General features: G+C 35.1%; 1 protein-coding gene across 10 annotated transcripts in view; it reads right to left on the bottom strand.

Moving 5' to 3' along the window:
* Positions 1–21,467, bottom strand: part of Hipk3 (homeodomain interacting protein kinase 3) — a 100,798-nt gene that overhangs the window by 21,926 nt on the left and 57,405 nt on the right. For all 10 annotated transcript variants that reach the window (XM_058583151.1, XM_046455703.2, XM_046455685.2 and 7 more), the window contains exon 3: positions 931–1,054. In XM_058583151.1, the coding sequence (XP_058439134.1) occupies positions 931–1,054 (124 nt within the window). The remainder of the gene's footprint in view (positions 1–930; positions 1,055–21,467) is intronic.

Raw genomic sequence — 21,467 nt, 5'->3', positions numbered from 1 at the left:
TGCTAGTAAATAACACTGTCTAGTAACCAATGAACATTCCTAAAAACTACTATGAAGGGGCTGGCATTGTGGCTCAGTGGTAGAGCACTTGCCTAGCATGTGTGAGGCACTGGGCTTGATTCTCAGCACCACATATAAATAAATGAATAAAATAAAGGTCCATCAATGTCTAAAAAAAATTTTTTAAAAAACTACCATGAAAAGTATGTTTCATGAGGTAATTTCGTGGATCCTACTTAGAATCTTTAAATAGTATTTAAAAAGACTTCTAGCACGATTAAAAAACAGCTGAAAAGATAGACAAGGGTTCAAGTAACTTACAGTACTTGATAGTCTATATAATGGCTGTTGGTTTAAAACCAAAAGTTATGATGCCTTTAGAAGTCTGTGTATTTGAGAGGAGCTCAGATTTCATATGCCAACAAAGTTTGTCATGAAAGTAAAACACAATTATTTAAATGAGCACAATCCAGACCTTATATAACTACAGTATAAAATGAGATGTAAAAGATTCTCTAAAGAATTCTAAAGAATTCTAGGGCTGAGGCTGTGGCTCAGCAGTAATGCACTTGCCTGGAATGTGTGAGGCACTGGGTTCGAGCTTCAGCACCACATATAAGTAAATTAAAAAAAAAATAAAGGTCCATTGACAACTAAAAAAAAAAAAAAGAATTCTAAAGAATTCTAAAACACTGGTTTGGGACCTGCGAATTGTAACTACTTTAAGAAATTTGACTTCAACATTACAAGAGAGTTTTGAAAATCAAGAATCAATGTTAAGATCTTGAACTTAAATTCTATAATAACAAGTTTTGCCAGCTGACAAAGATACTCATGTGATTTGTATACTTGAGTCCACATACCCTTCTAAGTCTATTATTATTCTTTCTTTCTACCAATTCAACTAGGTTACTATGATAGTTCTATTACCTGATCATACTCCAAGGCTCCCGGATAGAGCGGCCATCCGAGGAATAATTCTGCAATCACACATCCCAATGACCACATGTCTATGGCTTCACAAAATGGCAACCCCAATATTATCTCTGGAGCTCTGTGGAAGGGAAAAATCAGTCAGGGTGGTTTTCATTTAAGATTATCTGGTTTCATCTGATATTCTAAGAAATGTTATCAAATGGCAGAGGAATCATTTTCTACTTTGCTCTTTCATAACTCTTTGAAACACAACCATAATCCTGATTTAAGCTGAATAGGGCACCATTAGTACATCAATCACTGTGATAAAATCTCATGAATCTTTTACACTTGTACAGAGTTTTATTATCATAACACTTTAAAAATAAGAAAAAAAACAGATCTTGTTTTTCAGACTACAGAAGACTAGAAATAACACACAATAAAGAAAACTAGCAAACGATTAAATACATGCACCATGACATCAACACGACTAAAACCAGACAGTGAGAGATAAGAACAAAGGAAACAAAACAAAAAGCCCAAGACGAAAAGTGGATCTAGATCTAGGTACTACTTCAGAACACAATAATAATAAATGTTCACATGATTGGGGTCATTGGTCATCCACAAAACCATGTTCAATGTATTCTCCCCTGAAAAGTAGAAAAGTATTAGACAAAAAAATTAAAAGTATTTTATTACTTAAAGGACTTTGGTTAGAAGTTGGAAAATGTACTCCATGAAATATTATCATTCCCAGATAAATTATGTAGCTACTTCATATGACTTTCCTGGGAGAAGCTTCATGTACTGCAATTGCAAAGGAAGTCACAAACATTACAGTTATCCTGGATTTGTTCATATGTGTATGTGTGTGCGTTTAATTTTAAAACAACCTTGAGGGGCTGGGGTTGTGGCTTAGTGGTAGAGCGCTTGCAAGCCTAGTAAGTGTGAGGCACTGGGTTTGATTCTCAGTACCACATATAAATAAATAAAATAAAAGTCCATTGACAACTAAAAGAATATTAAAAAAAATTGACATTACAGAGAAGTTGCGAGAATGGTAAACAAATATTTCCCCCAAAATCACCCGAGAATAATTTGCCACATTACTGGATGCTTTGTCTTTCCTACACACAAAAATATTCCCCTACATATCTGCAATTATAAACATCAAGAAAAGAACAATGATATATTGCTAACCATCTAAGTCTCAGAGCCCATTCAAGTTTGACCGATTATACTAAAAATGTCCTTTTTAGCAAGCAAAAGGATCCAACTCAGCATCAATTGTGCATTAACATTTAGCTGTCATATTCCTTTGAGATTTTTTTCAATATAGAATGTTTCCTCAGTGTTTCCTTGATTTCCATGACCTTGACATAAAATGTTACAGGCCTGTTACTTGTAGAAATGTCCTTGAATGTGGTCTTACTAGTGTACACTCATAATTAGATTCAGGCTATAAATCTGTGAAAGAAATACCACAGAAATTTGTTTTCCCTTAAACTGTATCAAATGGCACACAATTTTGATATGTTCCATCATCTCTGGAATGCCCTCCAAAGTCTCACATGTTAAAAGTTTGACTCCTAGTACAGAAATGTTCAAAGGTAAAGCTCTTGGGAAATCAATGGATCATGAGGGGTCTAAACTCATCAATGGATTAATCCATTGAGGGATTCATGGCTGAATGGACTTAGAAGGTGGGAGGTGATGAAAACTGTAGGAGGTAAAATCTAATAGTTAAAGGGCATGAGTCACTTAAGTCCAAAATATAAATCCAAGGTACTTGGAAACTATACCTTGTCTCTGCTCCTTCCTCTATCCATCACTCCACTCTGCTTCTGGGCTACTATAAAGTGAACAGTCCTGCTCTACCATGCCCTCTTCACCATAATGTTCTACCTCACCACAGACCCACAGGAGTGGAGTCACCTGACTGTGAAACTAAACCTCTGAAACTATGAGCCAAAATAAATTTTTCCTTCTTTCAGTTTTTTTCCAGGTATTTTGTCACAGAGATGAAAAGGTAACAAAACACCTTCCATCACTAATAATTTTCATGGTGATCACTTAATTAACATGGTATCTGCTAGATTTATCCACTACTGAGTTCCTCCTTTTCTCTTTGTAATTAACTACTTATGGGGTTTCAGTTTGAAACTAACCCATTCCTTATGAAACTTTATATTTATTCATTTATTGACCTCCATGAGTACAGATTAATAGACTCCTGTTTCATTCAGTAGGTTATAATTCATTGATATAATTATTCCCAGATTTGACTGCTTAGAAGTCCTTTAAAGTTTTATATGATTTTTGACATGTCCCCACATTTTCTGATTATTTCTTTGCTTTCTGGCACAGCAAGATAGTCTAGGTTCATGTTGTTCTTTTCCTGTTAAGGCCCCAAAAGCCACCATTCTCTGAGGATACCCGGTATTTCTTTTAGTGGACAATGATAAGTTCAAATGAAGATCAGAGAGCTATGGATTCTCATTACTATTAAGATGATTCCCAGGGCTCCCAGTATTAGAGAGAGAGAGAGAGAAAGAGAGAACACACATATATATAGGTACATATGTGTATATATACATAGTTTAGAAGAATAAACTGTTGATTTCTTAACTGAGACTTCTGGTTGTTATTATCTTCTAAGGCAATAATTTGTTTGGCTCAGTCAAGTGCTTGCCTAGTAAGTGTGAGGCACTGGGTTTGATTCTCAGCACTACATATAAATAAATTAAATAAAGATCCATTGACAACTAAAATGATATTTTTTAAAAAAAAATGTGGTCCCAGGGAACTGTTTTGTACTGAGGATTGAACCCAGGAGCACTTTACCACTGAGGTAAGTCTTTTTTTATATACTTTATTTTGAAACTGGGTCTCACTACATTGATGAGGCTGGCCTCAAACTTTCAATCTCCTGCCTTGGCCTCCTGACTTGCTAGGATTACAGATATCTGCTACTGCGCCTCTCATAAGACAATGATTCTCAAGCTTGGCTGCACATTATAATCATTTGGCCCTGGTTACACCCTACACCAATTAAATTAGATATCCTGGAGTAACAGGGTGTTTTCAACATACAGCAAACAAAATTACAAAGCAATGCCCTGCACTCAATAAATTAGGCCAATGGGAAGACCACCCTATTTTCTCCCTGTATCTTATATCAGAATAAATGAATTATTTTCTATTATAGATTTGGTATTTGCACAGCAAAGCTTGTATTCCTGGCTATCTGTGGCTATAATTAATGGTTAAGATTCGGCAGATCTTTAGTCAATCCAAAAGTATTTACTGAAAAACAAGAGCCATGGGGCAATGCTATGAAAGATCTTCAAAATATAATAAGAAGGTTTCATTCTTTTGACAAAATAAGTGGTTGTGCGGATGTATACACATGAATTGTAATCAGATGTAACTGAGTGTGCTAAACCATATTGTAGAAGAGAAAAAATAAGTTATACTAAACTATCAAGCCTATATATTCACAATATTATATAAAAGAAGCTAGAAAGAAACCTCATTTCTCAGTTTGCTATTGTAATACTCAGAACCTAACAAAGAAAATGCACTCAGCAAACATTTCTCAAATAAATCATTCCAACATAGTTTGAGGTACACAATGGAAGCATCACAATGACATTAGGGTTTGAAGTAGGTCTTGAAGAACGCAAGTCTACAAAGAAAGAAAAAGAATTAGATATAAGAGTTTATTTAAAAACACATATCAACTTAGATTTTAAAAGATGCAAAGCAAAACAGCAGTTCCAAAAGGATGGCATCAAGAAGAATTTACTACTGATTTTTAATCATGTAATAATCTGAATCCTAAAGAATTATTAAGACTAATAGGACGATCCCAATGTATATAAAAGCTTTATGGTTACTCTGAAACATGAAAAATTCTCCATAGGATTTAAAATTTGTTAATATAGAAATTTTCAATATTGCATTTGGCAATGAAAGAAAAGTAAGAGAATGATAGCACCTAGGATATGCAACTTAGAGAGTAAGAAGTATGAATTCTGGTTAAGACTAAGAAAAAAGTTTCTGTCAATCAGACCAAAACTAGTGAATTCATTCTGCCATTTGATACCATCTAATGAATGAGCCAAGTTTCTAACAGTGATAAGAATATAGAAGTATCATTATATAATATTAAACAGGATTTGCATACAGCCACTTTAGCTATAAAAGTGATAGAAAAGATATAAAAGTTACATTCACAGAAGCAAACTCAGTTCCTTGTTTTAAAATGTGAGTGAATTTTAACTAGAACTGTTATACAAACGCATTATCTGTTATTTTATCAGTTCAGTTCCTCTGAGAAGCATATTCGATGTGCCAAAAATCTTGTTGAAAAGATTCCTACAAGGGATTTTGAGGGAGGAATTAAGAGTAGGTAATCAGAGCTCTCAGACCTTGAGGTCTGAAACCTCCAGAAGAAGAGAGGCCAAGAAAGAATTGAGTAAAGAGAACCTCCAACAGCAGTGCAGTGACAAGAAAGTAAGGTCAATGACGAGTCCCTAAGCAAAAAGGATCTGTTAGAGGAGACCTGGCTAACAAAAATAGCCCAGCTGTGGTAAACTAACCATGTGGTCATTGGCTCAGAGGGCCTAGAGGAAGTGGGGCTCTTCACCTGAGTACCAAAGCCTGGTCAGCTGCTCCAGGCAGGAGGCTCTCAGGATGAAGGATCTGAGTGGCACATTCCATGGCTGCCATGACTAGCTTCCAAAAAAGTTTGTATTTTATAATATATATACATATCATAAACAAAAAACACAGTAAATTTCTCTGCCACTAATCATAGCATGCCATATATTTTCTACATATATCATAGGTTAAAAATTCAGAAATAATACTTTAAAACACTTCCATTCTAGATAACTGCCAGAGATTTGAGAGTTCTACAAGATAGTTTAACCACAGAAAATAAACTTTAGAGTGCAAGCCTAGCATGCGCAGGGCCCTGGGTTCAATCCTCAGCAGCACATAAAAATAAATGAATGGAATAAAGGTATAAAAAAAAATTTTTTTAAAGTGATCATAGCATAGTGATCACATAAGAAAGTGATAAGGGATTCTGAGTAGTAGGCCACTCTTAAAATAGATCTTCTTTTCTAATCCTACAGGAAGATCTTCCACTTATTTTATCATCTACCTTATCTCCCTTCTGAGCATCCATAATGTGGCAATATTGAAGATATAGGAGGGAATGGACATTATTTGTGTTTTTAAAATAGACCTGGTACACATTAAACATGCCTATTTAATGGGGAGTACAACGAAGCCTGATGTTTCTTTTATTTATTTATTTATTTATTGTTGTAGTTGGACACAATACCTTTATTTTTATTTTTTATTTTTATGTGGTGCCTCACACATGCTAGGCGAGTGCTCTACTGCTGAGCCACAACCTCAGCCCCACCTGATGTCTCTTTCTATAAATAACAACATAATTAGAAGGCAAACGTGAAACCCACAAACCCACATGGTCTATAAGTCATAAGGTACAAAGGTACTATATATCTAAATGCTGTTTTACTTTCTTATTTTGTTGTATATTTTAACCTAAATTTATCAACATTCATTATGAGCAAATTTTTACTGCTTCTCTAAATCTTGAAACACTGATATAAACCATAGGTTAAGACTTAAATTTGGTAAGCTGAAAAATCTTGTAAATGAGTATGCAGGCCTGTGGATGGTTTGTGAGACTTGTGCTAGACTTAGGAGACAATGTTCACAGTAGATGCTTCAAAACAATATATAGTAAAATAAGAAGTTACCTGAAAAGATGACCAACAATGAAACACTTTATTTGCTTTATTCCATTTTTGCTTATTTGTTTACTTATTTGTCCAATAACTGGCAAAAGAAACCCAACCCTGTTAGAAAAAGAGATGTCTTGGTCCAGAATCTCAATATATTTAGTTAAGAATAATTATATTTCTAATAATAGATAGATCCCTTAAGTTATCATTTCAAATGCCACTCAACTAAAGAACTCGTGTGCTGTTCATGCTCATTAAGAAAATATTGCATGTAATCCCAGAGGCTCAGAACTGAGGCTAGAATATTGCAAATTCAAGGATAGCCTTAGCAACTCAGCAAAGCCCTAAACAACTTAGCCAGACCCAGTCTCACAATAAAAAATTTAAAAAGCAGGGGATGTGACTCAGTTCGTAAGCATACCTGGGTTTAACTGCTAGTGAGAGAGAGAGGGGGAGAGAGAGAGAGAGAGAGAGAGAGAGAGAATAGAATAGAATAGAATAGAACAGAACAGAACAGAAGAGAAGGGGAGGGGAGGGGAGGGGAGGGGAGGGTATTGGTCGGGGGGGGGGGGGGGCTGGGGTTGTGGCTCAGAGATAGAGCGCTCGCATACCATGCGTGGGGCACTGGGTTCGATCCTCAGCACCACATAACAATAAAATGAAGATGTTGTGTCCACCTATAACTAAAAAAATAAATATTTTTTTAAAAACAGAAAATATTGGTCTGGGGCTGAAGCTAAGTGGTAGGAAATATATGTATTTCCTAGCACATGTGAAGCCCTGTATTTGAACCACAGCACTGAAAAAAGAAAAGTAAATACCAATCATAATATAGCTCCCAGCTTGAGTTTTCCTGCATACAGAGAATGCCAAGGCCAACATGAATATCTATTTAAAGTCTTCATTTCTCAAATAAACTAAGCAGAATGCTGATATACTTCAGCTTCTTAAGAGTTTAGGGATAGAACAATACAGATATGGCCAGATATGGTGCTGCACACCTGTAATCCCAATGACTCAGGAGGTGGAGGCAGGAAGATTGCAAGTTCAAAGTCAGCCTGAGCAACTTAGCAAGGCCCTAAGCAACTTAAGTCAGATCCCGTCTCAATAAAAAATAAAAAGGGCTAGGGGTGTAGCTGAGTGGTACAGCACTTGTCTAGCATGCTTGAGGCCTTAGGTTTAATCTCCAGTACTTCCCACCTCCTACTGCTGCCAAAAAAGATAATGGAGAAATGCTGCATCAACTTGAAAAAGATAAACTCAATAAACAAAACTACTAAAATCAGAAGTCTTCTCTGAGATAGAAGTAGGTCTGGAAGAAATATTTAAAATAACAGATTAAGATAATTCACACGTTACACAATTCACCCATTTAAATGGCACTCTCCAATGGTCTTTAATGTATTTGCAGAATTATATAACCATCACCCAATCAATTTTAGAACACTTTCATGACCCCCCCTAAAAAAAAAAAAAACTATATCCACCCCCCCCAAAAAAAAACTGTATCTATTAGTTGTTACTCTCCAGTTCTCCCAAACTACCCTATCCCTAAGTCACCAATATCCCTTCTCCCAGAATTGCCTATTCTGGATATTTACTATTAATGGAAACATACATATGTGGTCTTTTATAATTGGATTCTTTGACTTGGCATAATGTTTTCAATGTTCAACAATGTTGTTGCATGTATCACTACCACATTTATTCTTATTGCTGAACAATAACTACTCTTTATATATTTTATTTATCTATGGATTAGGTGATGGACATTTGGCTGTTTCCATTTATTAGCTACTTTTAAAAATAAAAAGTAGCCAAGAAAGGCCATGTCAGCTCAGCAGGATACTGCAGAAGAGCAATATACTCCAGTGCTAAAGAAGGTCAAAGCAGAGTTTATGCCAAGAACAAGTATTGTCTCAGAACTGGCCAATACAGGAAGAAAATGCCCTTTATGAATATATATCAGAAAGTGGAGAGTAGGTACTAGTCTTTACAGGAACTACAGATTTTTCTGTTTTATTCAATACAACAGGCTTTACGATCGAGCTAATCTTGTGCTATTCATTCTTCAAACATCTAAAACACTAAAAGAAAACAGTAAGAACCTCGTAGCCATAGTCTAGTAATCCAATATAAAAGAACACAGGTCACAAGTGCAATTCCCTTTGAGTGACTTTCATAAGACCTTTATGCTATGGTGGTATTAAAAATATATTTTAGAAAAAAGCTAATTTGGAAATACATTTTGGAAAAGCTCTGGAAAGATAAGTATTGGATCCTGGTAAGGAAGCATTGATTTCAAATAACAAAAATCATCTACATAGAGCTAAATTTATAACACTCCTGAGAAGGCACACAGCTGTCCCTCATTAGCATGTAATTTAACTGAGCCTTAGTATTTTCATTTTTAAAATGGAATTTTACTAAACTTACATATTCAAAAGATTTTCTAAAGGACCAAGTAAAAGAATGTGTGTAAAATGTAAAGTAGTATATGTATTTCCTTAAAGTATTTATTCATACTTTCATTGTTCTAATCCACACTCCTTTCTTCTCAAACCTCCACCTTCTTCCCATCCTGATTCCTGACTACTGTCCTTGCATCCTACTTTATTGAAATAAATAGATGTAATTTGAAAGACAGTTTCTACATTCTCACCACATCCACTGGCCCACCTGCATCTGTCAGTGGGCTGCTGCTATCAAGATAAGGCATCCAGGCTCACTTATTGAAGTACATAGCTCCGCCGATTTCCACTCTCTCTCACCACCATTATGTCCCTCTCTATGCGACAATTCTACAGCTCCCACCTTGAAAGAAAAAAGAAATTCTCTTGATTACATATCTTCCTTCAGGCTCCACCCCCTTCTGTTTCCCTTTACTCTTAATCCTTCTTGAAAGCTGTCTCCAATGGAATTCATCTTGAACTCACTCACTTCACCAAAATATAGTTCCTGTCCTGGACACCATCAATTACTGCACTGCCACATCTTCCATTTACTAGACTTGCATTATTGAATACAGCTGATTATGCACTCCTTCTTTAAAAACTTCCAGGATACCAGGAGAACACTTTGTTCTTCTTAATTCATTAGCTTTCCCTTTTCAGATTCCTCCGCTAGTTCCATATCATTTTCCCAACTTTCTTTTTTCTTCCATCCAGTGCTAGGAATCAAATGCAGGGTCTCAACCATGCTAGGCAAGCAATCTACCACTAAGCTACATCCCAGCCCTCATTTTCCCAGTCTGCTGAGGCTCAGACTTTGAAAATCTATCTTCTCTCTACATTCACCTCCCCTAGTGATCTCATCCAATCACAGAGTTTTAAAGCCACCTTTATTGTAAAGACTTCTGAATATGCATCTCCAACTGAGGCCTCTCCTTGATTCACGTATCAAATTGTCTATTCAATACCTGTTGAATTTCTATTACACATCTTAAATTGAATATATTCAAAAAGAATTGATTCCCCCCCCTAAAATCCACCCACCTCCAGCCTTCCCCATCTCAGTAATTAACAATTCTATTCTTTTTAGTATCTCAGGCCCAAACCTGGGAGAATATGCCTCTTGTCTTTTATTCCCCACATCTACCCCAGCAAATCCCCTAGAATATCTTCAAACAGGTCCAGAATTTGACTACTTTGCTCCCCTTTTACCACTACTACCCTAATCCAAGCCCTCATTATCTTATCTGGATTAATACTAGAAGTTCCTACTAGTCTTGTTTCTGTCCTTGTTTTCTACCATCTGTTCTCTATCTAGCAGCATGAGTGATCCATTTTATACACAAATCGGACCTCATCACTTCTCTTCTCAAAATCCCCAATAGCTTGTATCTTAGTAAAAGTCTAATTCCTCAAAATGACCTCATGAGGTCCAGCCTTCACCTATACTGTCCAGCCCTTAACTACATCTGATATTTCTATTATTCTGCCACTTGGTTTCTCTGATCCAGTTATACTGACCTGAGTATTCTCCTTTCAAATCTTGGTTCTTAAAACCATTACACTTAAAGATATCTGGGGGAAGACGGTTCCAGGTAGGCAGCAAGACTTGATCCCTTCACCTGTATTTATTTGGTTTTCTATTTAAGGTCATTGTATTACAAAGGCCTTCCCAGAATACCTTAAATAAATAGAAGCCCTCACCTAAACATGGCACTTGCACTTCACCTTTATCCTGCTTTGTTGTTCTTTATAACATTTTTTATCAACTGATAAATATACTTGCTTATTGTCTCCTATCCTCAGGCCCTACTAGAATACAAATTCCATGGGGGCAAGAACTTTCGTAATTTTTTTCAATGCTATAACCCCAGAACGCTGCCTGATATAATAGGCACTTATTCATTATTTGCTTACAAGAGCTGCTAGCATACATTCATTCATTCACAGGAAAAATAAGAAAAAATTTGTTCAATCAAACGTACGAGCTCAACAGGTATCAATCCAAGGGACTCTTATATGCTAGCCACTTCACATTTAGGACATCTGATGTATTTTATGACTATATAATAAAACAAATACCATTCACTGAGCTTTAACAACAGGCCCAGCACTATGGAAATAACATTTTAATACATTATCTCATTTAAAGAAAATATACTAAAAACAACATATTGTATTGTTCTTCTGCCCCAAGATAAAAATCAAGGTAAATAAAATGTTGAACAGAAGCCCCCAGTTGAGCAGAGCCAACACAGAGAATCATGAGAAATAATAAATAACTATCTTCTAAAGCAGCTAAGCTTTGGAGTTTGTCACATAGCAATAGATAACATACACATTGCCGGAAGTTTCCCAGAAAGTAACGGGACTGAGATTTAAATAACTGTTTCCTAATCCTCTTCTCTATACCATACTAGCTCCCATAATAAAACCATTTGACTCAGAAAAACACAGGAAGTCAAACAGAAAACCTAGAAAATGACCCAGAAATCACTTTTAGTAACTCAGTTAAATGATGCTCTCATTTTATTTTTTTACAGAACTGGAAAATACTGACCACTGTTTCTAACAGTTCCATAATGAGAAACCATCTGTAACAGGCCTCATATGATCCTTACCTCTCTTGGACAATCAAAAGAAAAAGAAGTATTAAAAAAAAAATGGGAAGAGGGAAGGGAAGGAGGGCACAGAGAGAGAATTTTTAGTGTCATAAACCCTTCTAAAAATATGCAACAGTAATTACATGAAACACATAACATTATGAACAAGGTAATGTTGTTTTATAAATTATTCATTTGATATTCATGCAAACCCTTTTAATAGACACAGGAGTAAGCAACTTTGCTAACTAAAGTCACGTAGTAAGAAGTGCACCTGTGACTCAGATCTGAGTTTTATGCCTTCAGAATCCATGCTTTTAATGCTTTTCACTAGTATACACTGAAATAAAAACTTCTAGGATTACTAAAACTATTAGACTTTAATCTTACTGAAAGTTCTCCCATGCCAATACTATATTTATCATTACTGTGTTCTTTTTAAATAGATTCTAAAACTAACCAGAAGGGCCTGGGGATGTAGCTTAGAAGAAAAGCATCTGCATCATATGAATGAGGCCCTGAGTTTGATCTCCAGCACAGCACAGTAAAGCAAAAACAAAAACTAAACTACAACTAGTGAAAATCTGTGTCTATTAGAAGAAAAAGTAGGCCCTAATCTTCATCATATGGGATTAAGCCCCAACTTCCTTAATAAGACTCCTATAGCGCAAGAATTAAAACAAAGAATAATAAATGGGATGGACTCAAACAAAAAAAGTTTCTTCTGAGCAAAAGAAACAATCCGTGAGGTGAATAAAGAGCCTACATCCTGGTAGCAAATTTTTACCCCTCACACATCAGATAGAGCACTAATCTCTAGGGTATATAAAGAACTCAAAAAGCTAAGCACCAAAAAAAGAAATAACCTAATCAATAAATGGGCCAAGGAAATGAACAGACACTTCTCAGAAAAGGGTATACAATCAATCAACAAATACATATAAAAATGTTCATTAGAGAAATACAAATCAAAACTACTTTACGATATCATCTCACTCCAGTCAAAATGGCAGCTATTATGAAGACAAACAACAATAAATGTAGGCAAGGATGTGGGGGAAAAGGCATACTCATACATTGCTGGTGGGACTGCAAATTGGTGCAGTCAATATGGAAAGCAGTATGGAGATTCCTTGGAAAACTGGGAATGGAACCACCATTTGACCCAGCTATTCCTCTCCTTGGTCTATACCCAAAAGACTCAAAAACATCATACTACAGGGACACAGCCACATATAGTAGCACAATTCACAATAGCTTAACTGTGGAACCAACCTAGATGCCCTTCAGTAGATGAATGGATTAAAAAATGTGGCATATATACACAATGGAATATTACTCAGCAATAAAAGAGGATAAAATCATGGCATTTGCAGGTAAATGGATGAAGTTGGAGAAGATAATGCTAAGTGAAGTTAGCCAATCCCTAAAAACCAAATACCGAATGTTTTCTCTGATATAAAGAGGCTGATTTATAGTAGGGTAGGGAGGGGAAGCATGGGAGGAATAGAAGAACTCTAGATAGGGCAGAGGGGTGGGAGGGGAAGGGAGGAGGCAGGCGGTTAGCAATGATGGTGAATGTGGTGGACATCATTATCCAAAGTACATGTATGAAGACATGAATTGGTGTGAACATACTTTATATACAAAGATATGAAAAATTGTACTCTATATGTGTAATAAGAATTGTAATGCATTCCGCTGTCATGTATTTAAAAAATAAAATCAATTAAAAAAAGAAATTGAATTCTATGCATGTATGAATAAAAAAAAAGTGAAGTATGAATATACTTTTGTTAAGAGAAATCTAGCTGACATTTTACTGATCCCTCGTTGTGATCTTGACTCTGTTACTCAGCTAAACCTTAAAAAAATCCTTCACATTAAATATGCAGACATCTTCTGGACACCTCTTAGTTTAAAAAAGGATCTGACTGTGGGAAACACTGTGTTCCTAAAAATAACTGCAACGTCCTTTTACAGAGGCAGTTGGGAAATGAGCTCAACAGTGGATGTGACCATCTACTAGTAACAGGGGTGATTACTCAATAAATACCAATTCAACTGCAATAAATCCTTGAAAATTAAAACCCTGTACTTGGCAAAAGACAGAAAAGACTCCAAATGCTTATAAGTACAGAAATAGACAAATGTGGATTTGTTCAAACATAGAAAAATGTCAGGTTAAATAGAAATTCAAGTTTTTTCAGCTACTATTAATGTGAAATCAACCTGGCAAGGAGGATCAAAAGGTACATATTTCCACAATATTTTAATTGTTACTAAACAAGCCTCTCCTACTATATAACAAAAGCTCAAGCTTAAAACTGCCAGTCATCTAGATATTGTATAAATTTTACATTTTTCCTATTATCATTATCAAATTAGATGTTAAATGAATCCATGCTTGGATTTTGCAGAAATTTCACATTTTTCCTATTATTATTATCATCATCACATCAGATGTAAGCAAAACTTTTTTATTTCCATTTATTACAAGGAAATTTTCTAGTAAAAAGACAAGTGGGAATGTGTTGCCTTAGGAGGGAAGGCATACTGGAGGTGTCCCATAGGCTCTGTCTCTGATAGGGCACGCCACAAAGGAGACTCTTCAAAGTACATCAGGAGAACTTACTCTAGAGGACCTCAGAGAGTGTGTCCAAATCACAAGGCAACTGAAATGTATGAGAATGTGAAAGAGCATTTTCTACAGGTGGAACTTCCACAGTAGAATGATGACTAAAATACATTAGTGAGTTTATTTTTGGCACTCTTTTGAATATCCCAAAGAATGGTGCCTTTTTTAAAACCACCAATAAAACTCAACTCTCTTTAAAAAGCAAATAGATGTCAAAATAGATGATTAACCACTTCTACAAATGTTTTCAAGTTATGAATGTTTTTGATATGAGAAAATTGTTGCCATAAAAAATAACATCGATACAGAATACCAGTCATGAAAGTTACTTTTATGACTATAGCTGAAACTATCCAATAACATTTTGAAATGTAATCAAAGTACAGGCTCTTAGATCTTCATTCAAATGTAGTTTGTATCGTAGGTTAAAAATAACGCAATTAAAAATATCCTTACTGCAAGGCCACTTAATGTTTTAACTATGCAGGACAATGATCCAGATCAAAGCACCAAGTACAGAGAAGAGCAATAATAAATATTTTCAAAGCCCAATAAATTTAAAACCTGAAGCCAGGTGCAGTGGTGCACGCCTGTAATCCCAGCGACTTGAGAGGCTATGACAGGAAGACAGCCAATTAGAGGGCAGCCTGGGCAACAGATTCTGTCTCAAAATAAAAAATAAAAAGATGACTGTAATCCCAATGGCTCAGAAAGCTGAGATAGGAGGACCGCAAATTTGAGATCAGTATTGCAACTTAGCATGGCTTGACCCTGTCTCAAAGTAAAAAAATTTAAAAAGGGCCACCAAGTGTAATCCCCAGTAACAAACAAACAAATAAAGGGTTTGGGGGCATAACTCGGTGGTAAAGTGCCCCAGGGTTCAATCACCAGTACTGGAGTAGGGTGGGGTGCCGAAAAGAATATAAGATGGCAGAGATTTAGTATACATGACCAATATACCAAATATATAATTTATAGCTTAATATCAAACAAGATAAAGTATCCATCTATGACTGATCAGTAACTAATGTTTTATAAAACTATAAGTCAGAAATGCACTTTATTTATAGACAGCACTATTAGCTTCATTTTATCTACTAATAACAGCTCCAAGACCACTCAAAATTCTTGTAATATAAAAAACTATGAGAATATTAACAAACATCCAGAGAGTAAAGCTAAAGGGCTGCATTCAAAAGATAATATGAAAATATCTGAAAAATAAAGGAAAAACAAAACACATTTCGGCTAGAGGCTGAAAGTGTCTGTTCTTGACTTCATAGTTTATATCTATTGAATATAGAAAATTTAATATTTATCACAACTCATAAACATGCACTATATTAATTAATACATGCATTTGTATTTTACAGCCCTTATAAATATTTTACTCTATGAGATAATAAGAAAAAATGTAATTATCCTTATTTTACATATGATTAGGAGGAAAATAGAGAACAACCCACTGTTTCTTAAATTTATTTCACTATGAAATATTTTAAAATTATAAAAGATCATCAAAAACACCAACAAAACCTCATCATCTGTAAGATATGTCTATTCTAAATAAGAAAAAATAACTGCAACAAATGATTGATTTTCTAATTTATGATAATTATTGGAAAAAAATGTGAAATGAGCAGTTATGAGGAGTCTGATTCTTTGCTAAATGTTTTATAAAGGAACTGGAGTTGAGGCTCACTTGTAGAACACTTGGTTAACATGTTAAAGCCCTTGGTTCAATATCCAACACTGAAAAAAAAAAGTTTATTGCTGATAACTTCATTCAATCCTAACAAAAAGCCCCTGAGGTAAACAATATATCATCCCACTTTAGAGTTGAGGAAACTGAAGCATGAAATTAACTTTTAAAGTTCTGGTGGTAAGTGTTGGGGCTTATAAGCAAATGAATCGAGACTTTCACAACAATGTACAGAAATCACTTTTATTTTATAAACTATTAAAGGTATTGTTATAAAATGCATTATTTATTCATAAGAACACATGCCTATTCCTTAATGAGCACATGTGAGATTAGACACTGATTCATAGGGTGATTTCTCAATACAATTTCATGTAGCATACCAAATTTCTTTTGCTCGCTCTCTCTCTCTCTCTCGTCCACCACCCCCCTTTTTAAAAAAATTTTTTAGTTGTAAATGGACACAATACCTTTATTTTATTTGTTTATTTTTATGTGGTGCCGGGTATCGAACCCAGTGCCTCACACATGCTAGGCAAACACTCAATCACTGAGCCACAATTTTGGCCCCTCCACCTCCCCCCACCTTTTTATTTTTTTATTTTCAGAGAGGGTCTCACTAAATTGCTTGTTCAGACTGGACTCTAACTTGTGATCCTTCTGCCTCAGCCTCCAAGCATCTGGGATCACAGGTGTGCATCACCACCTACAGTTTCTTAAAAGCAAATTTTACTTAACAGCTAAACTAATATATTCAGTATTTTCCTTTTACTTTTTCCCTCATAATTATTTATGATGACATAGCTTTAAACTTATTGAAACACCCAGAACCAGAGTTCCCAAATGCTAACACATTATTCTGTTTACATTATCCTTCTCTCTCTTTTTTAGATATACACAATGAATACTATTTTTCTGAACCATCTGAGATTTAAGTGGCAGACAACATACATCTTTAGCTCTAAATGCTTGAATCAGCACGCACTTCCTAAACACAAGAAGTCTCTTAAATATCAGTATATTTGTGAAAATCAGGAAATTAACATTAGTACAATAGTATTCAAACTTTGCCAATTGTCCCAATAATGTTTTCCTTTAGAGCAAACAACACTTTTAAAAAGTAAATAAATCCCAGACTCACGTCTCTTTAGTTTTGCTTATCTGGAACAGCTCTCCTTGCTATTTCTGTGGTTTTCATGACACTGTCATTTTTGAAGAGTACACACTAGTAGCTTTGTAGAATGTGGCTCAATTTGTGTTTATCTAATGCTACCTCATAAAAAGATTCAGTTTATCTGTTTTCAGCAGGAAGACCACTGGAATGACACTATCATCCTAATATTTTTATTTTATTTATTTAAATTTTTTTTTAAAAAAAATTTTGTAGTTGAAGATGGACAGAATGCCTTTGTTTTATTTATTTTGTGTGGTGCTGAGGATAGAACCCAGTGCCTCACGCATGCTAGGCAAGCGCTCTACCACTGAGCTACAGCCCCAGCCCCTCATCCTAATATTTTTAAATGTGCATATCAGAAAACTTGCCTGAGATTAATTTTCAAAGAGCACATTTTAATGCTTCTCAGAAAAGATTCTTATTAGCTGGTAGAATCAAATAAATACAGACTTTGGAGTCATGGAGATCTGAATTCCAAATCCTAACTCAGTTACAATCTCTAGACCCTCAACAAATTATAAACTTCATTACAGCCTCAATTCACTCATTTGTCAATGAGGGACTGCTAAGGTTTGGATAGACTTTGTGTCCAAAGATTCATGCAGTGGAAGTTGGATCCTCAATGTGGCAGGGTTGAGGTGGGGGAACATTTAAGTTAGACTTAGGTGCTCTACCTTCATGAACAGATGAATGCTGGTCTGCAGGAATGGCTTGGGTGTGGGAGTGGGTTCTTTCTCCAAGAATAGATTGTTATTTAAAAAAAAAAAAAAATCAACTCAGCCCTTCTAGTCTCTTGCTCCACACACATCCCTCCTGCAAAATCTAGTTCCCTTTCCACCATGTTTCTAAAGGGGGCTTTCTCCAGGAATGGCACACGCCTGTAATCCCAGCAGCTCAGAAGGCTGGGACAGGAGGATCCCGTGTTCAAAGCCAGCCTAGCAAAAGCTAGGCGCTAAGCAACTCAGTGAGACCCTGTTTCTAAATAAAATACAAAAAGTACAAAATAGGGGTGGGGATGTGGCTCGGTGGCCAAGTGCCCCTGAGTTCAATCCCAGGTACCCACCCCACCAACTAAAAAAAGAAACAAGAAGCAAGAGGAATTACATTATCAACTATGGTAATGACACGTGATACTGGCAGAATAGACAAATTTGTTACTGCCAGGCAGTAGAATAAATAATAAATGGTGCTTAGTTAAAGGGTATCCATACAGGAATAATGCAAATTAATCCCTACCTCATACCTTACACAAATATAAATTCCAGATGGTCAGCAGCTCCAAATTTAAAAAGGTAAAAAAAAAAAAAAAGAAAAAAAAGAAAAAAAAACTGTCTTAGTTCGTAAAGAATACTTTTGAAAAATAAAACTACATTTAACAATATCAAAATCAAGACCATATATTCATGTAAGATAAGAAAGTGATAAAACAAGCCACAGATGGTACTCTCCCTAAAGGTTTCATATTGGGAATATATTTTAAAATAATACACACACACACACACACACACACCAACAAGAATAAGACAACCAAGCACAAAGAAAATTAAGCAAAAAACACTTCATAAAATAGAATGCACAGTCAGTGAACTTGACACGGGTAATAGTAAGATGAGCATGTTCACACTGTGAAAATCTATCAAATTACTTAACATCTGTGTCTATAAACTATCTTATACTCAAAAATGGGTGTATTAATCATTATTCACACAAATTCAATGTTTCCCAAGCTCTCAAAGATTCTGCACACGTTCTAAAATAAGCAGCAGGGAATAACTATGAGATACTCCCTACCATCATATCGTTGTGTGTGTGTATAAGGTACTGGGATTCAACCAGGGGTACTTAACCACTGAGCTACATACCCAGCCCTTTGGATTTTTATTCTGAGACAGGGTCTCATTAATTTGCTTAGGGTCTTTCTAATATAGTAAGGCTGGCCTCAAACCAGCAATCCTCCTGCTTCAGCCTCCCAAGTTGCTGGGATTACAGGCATGCACCACCACACCTGGCTATCTGCATAATATTCTTTTAAACCATGCCACTCTTCTTTTATAGCTCCTACTTATGAAATATATACAATATTCCCAAGACTGTATTACATGCTTTACATGCATTGTGGATTTAACCTTCACAATAACCTGTGAGGTAGCTATTATCACCATCATTTTATAGATGAGTAAATTGAGGCTTAGAAAGATTAAACAACTTGCTTGAGGTGACAACCACAGGTGGGAGACCAGAATGAACCATATGAACCATATAAACATGTGAATAAATATGGTAACATAATTAGTTACTTGTCATTATTTAAGCACCATCAGACTTCAGTATATTGTTTCATCTATTTTATGACTTACCCAATTCTATCCCTGCTTGAAACAGAATATTTAATGCCCCATGAATCACTACAAAGCATAAAGTTTTCTTACAAGCCCTTAAAATGAATACTATCATATCCAAAATATTATAATGTCAAAACTTTGCTACATATTCAATGTGATGCTGTTTGAAGAAATTATATGCTAATGAAAAGCAATTTAGAGCAAACAACTTATTTTTAATAAGTTTAAACACATACTTCAATCATGTCACATAGCTTCACCACCATATTACTCAAACATAAATTCTCTCATGAATTTATTTCTCCTAAATACTACAAAATGGTATCCTGTTTTCAGGTGATTTTTATAATCCTGAATTGCCTATTTCTGCAATAATATTTTGCCATTTATACAGAAACTATATCCTTAGATTTCAAATGAAATTTTCATTTTTTATTTTACTATGACTCAAAAGCAAATGCATCATATATACCTACACACATATGTATAGATATAAATTAAGTAAAAGTGTTATTTATAAATGTTGATACAGCAGTTCCCACTTAAGTATACTGGGATTCAGTTGCATCTTCTATAATGTAAATTAGGGTAAAAGTCTATGAAAAATATTTTCTTACAGTTCTAAAATTATTTGCTTCTGTATTATAATGGCCTTACTACAAATGTTTTATCTTTAGGAACTACTGATGACTCATTTAGCCTTGAGGAAGGGGGAAAAAACACATAAATACCAATTCACAGTGCCAGAGAGCATTGTGTTACAAAATAAAATCACTTCCTATTATAGCAAGAGTGGACAATCCAGAGACTCCTGAAGTCAGCAGACATAAAGGACTCATGTTATAAGGAATTAATTGCCAAACATACTGAAAATTAACAAATGCTATCTGAGCAAAGAAAGGCTATTACACATGTTTAAAGTATTGAAATCCTTTTGTTTAGCAACCTTGTCACCTTTTTCCAATTGTATATGGCATGTCAAGGTCCTGACATAATCTTGATGCACTGCAATTAGGTTTCCAAGACATAGTTTGTGATATTTGATGACAAAGTAGATTCATATTAGGATTTAAGGTGAAGAAGGAACAAAGAAGTAATGACAGTTCTCAGTTGAGGACATATATCACTTACTAGTTAATATGTTGTTAGTAAAGTTGCAGGACACCAAATCACCTTACAAAAGTCACTTGTACTTCTACACGCTAGTAAAATAAATGACCCAGGAAGAAAATCAAGAAAGCAATTTCACTTATAATAGCATAAAAAATAACAAAATATTTAGAACTAAATATAACTAAGGAGGTAATAGACTTTTTGACTGAAAACTATAAAACACTACTGAAATTTAAAAAGACCTAATTCATGAAAAGATATCCCATGTTTCTGGAGTTGAGGATTTTAATATTGCTAAAATGGCAGTACTTACTAAAATAATATACATATTCAATGCCACCCATATCAAAATTCTAACAGTACTTTCATAGAGATTTTTAAAAAGCCTAAAATTCATATGGAATTTCAAGGGACTCAAAATTGCCAATCTGGAAAATAACAATTAAAACGGGAAGATTCTTACTTGCCAATTTCAAAACTTACTACAAAGCTACAGAATCAACAAATGAGAGTGCAGCTCAGTGGTAGAGTACTTGCCACGCATGTACCAACCTTGCCTTGAGTTCAATACTCAGCACTGCCAAAAAAAAGTTAATAAACAAATAAGTAACCAAAAAATTAAATCATCACATCTACGATCAACTCATGTCCAACAAGGGTCTAAAGACCATCAATAAACAAAGGACAGTCTCTTCAATCAGTAGTGCTTGAAAAACTGAATGTCCACCCATATAAAAG

Source organism: Marmota monax, unplaced genomic scaffold (genome assembly GCF_021218885.2).
Source record: "Marmota monax isolate L192 unplaced genomic scaffold, Marmota_monax_Labrador192_F-V1.1 WCK01_AAM20220418_F8-fsc00047, whole genome shotgun sequence".
NCBI classification, from domain to species: domain Eukaryota; kingdom Metazoa; phylum Chordata; class Mammalia; order Rodentia; family Sciuridae; genus Marmota; species Marmota monax.
Note: the sequence above shows the minus strand (reverse complement) of the source record. Positions and strands in the feature narration are given on the sequence as shown.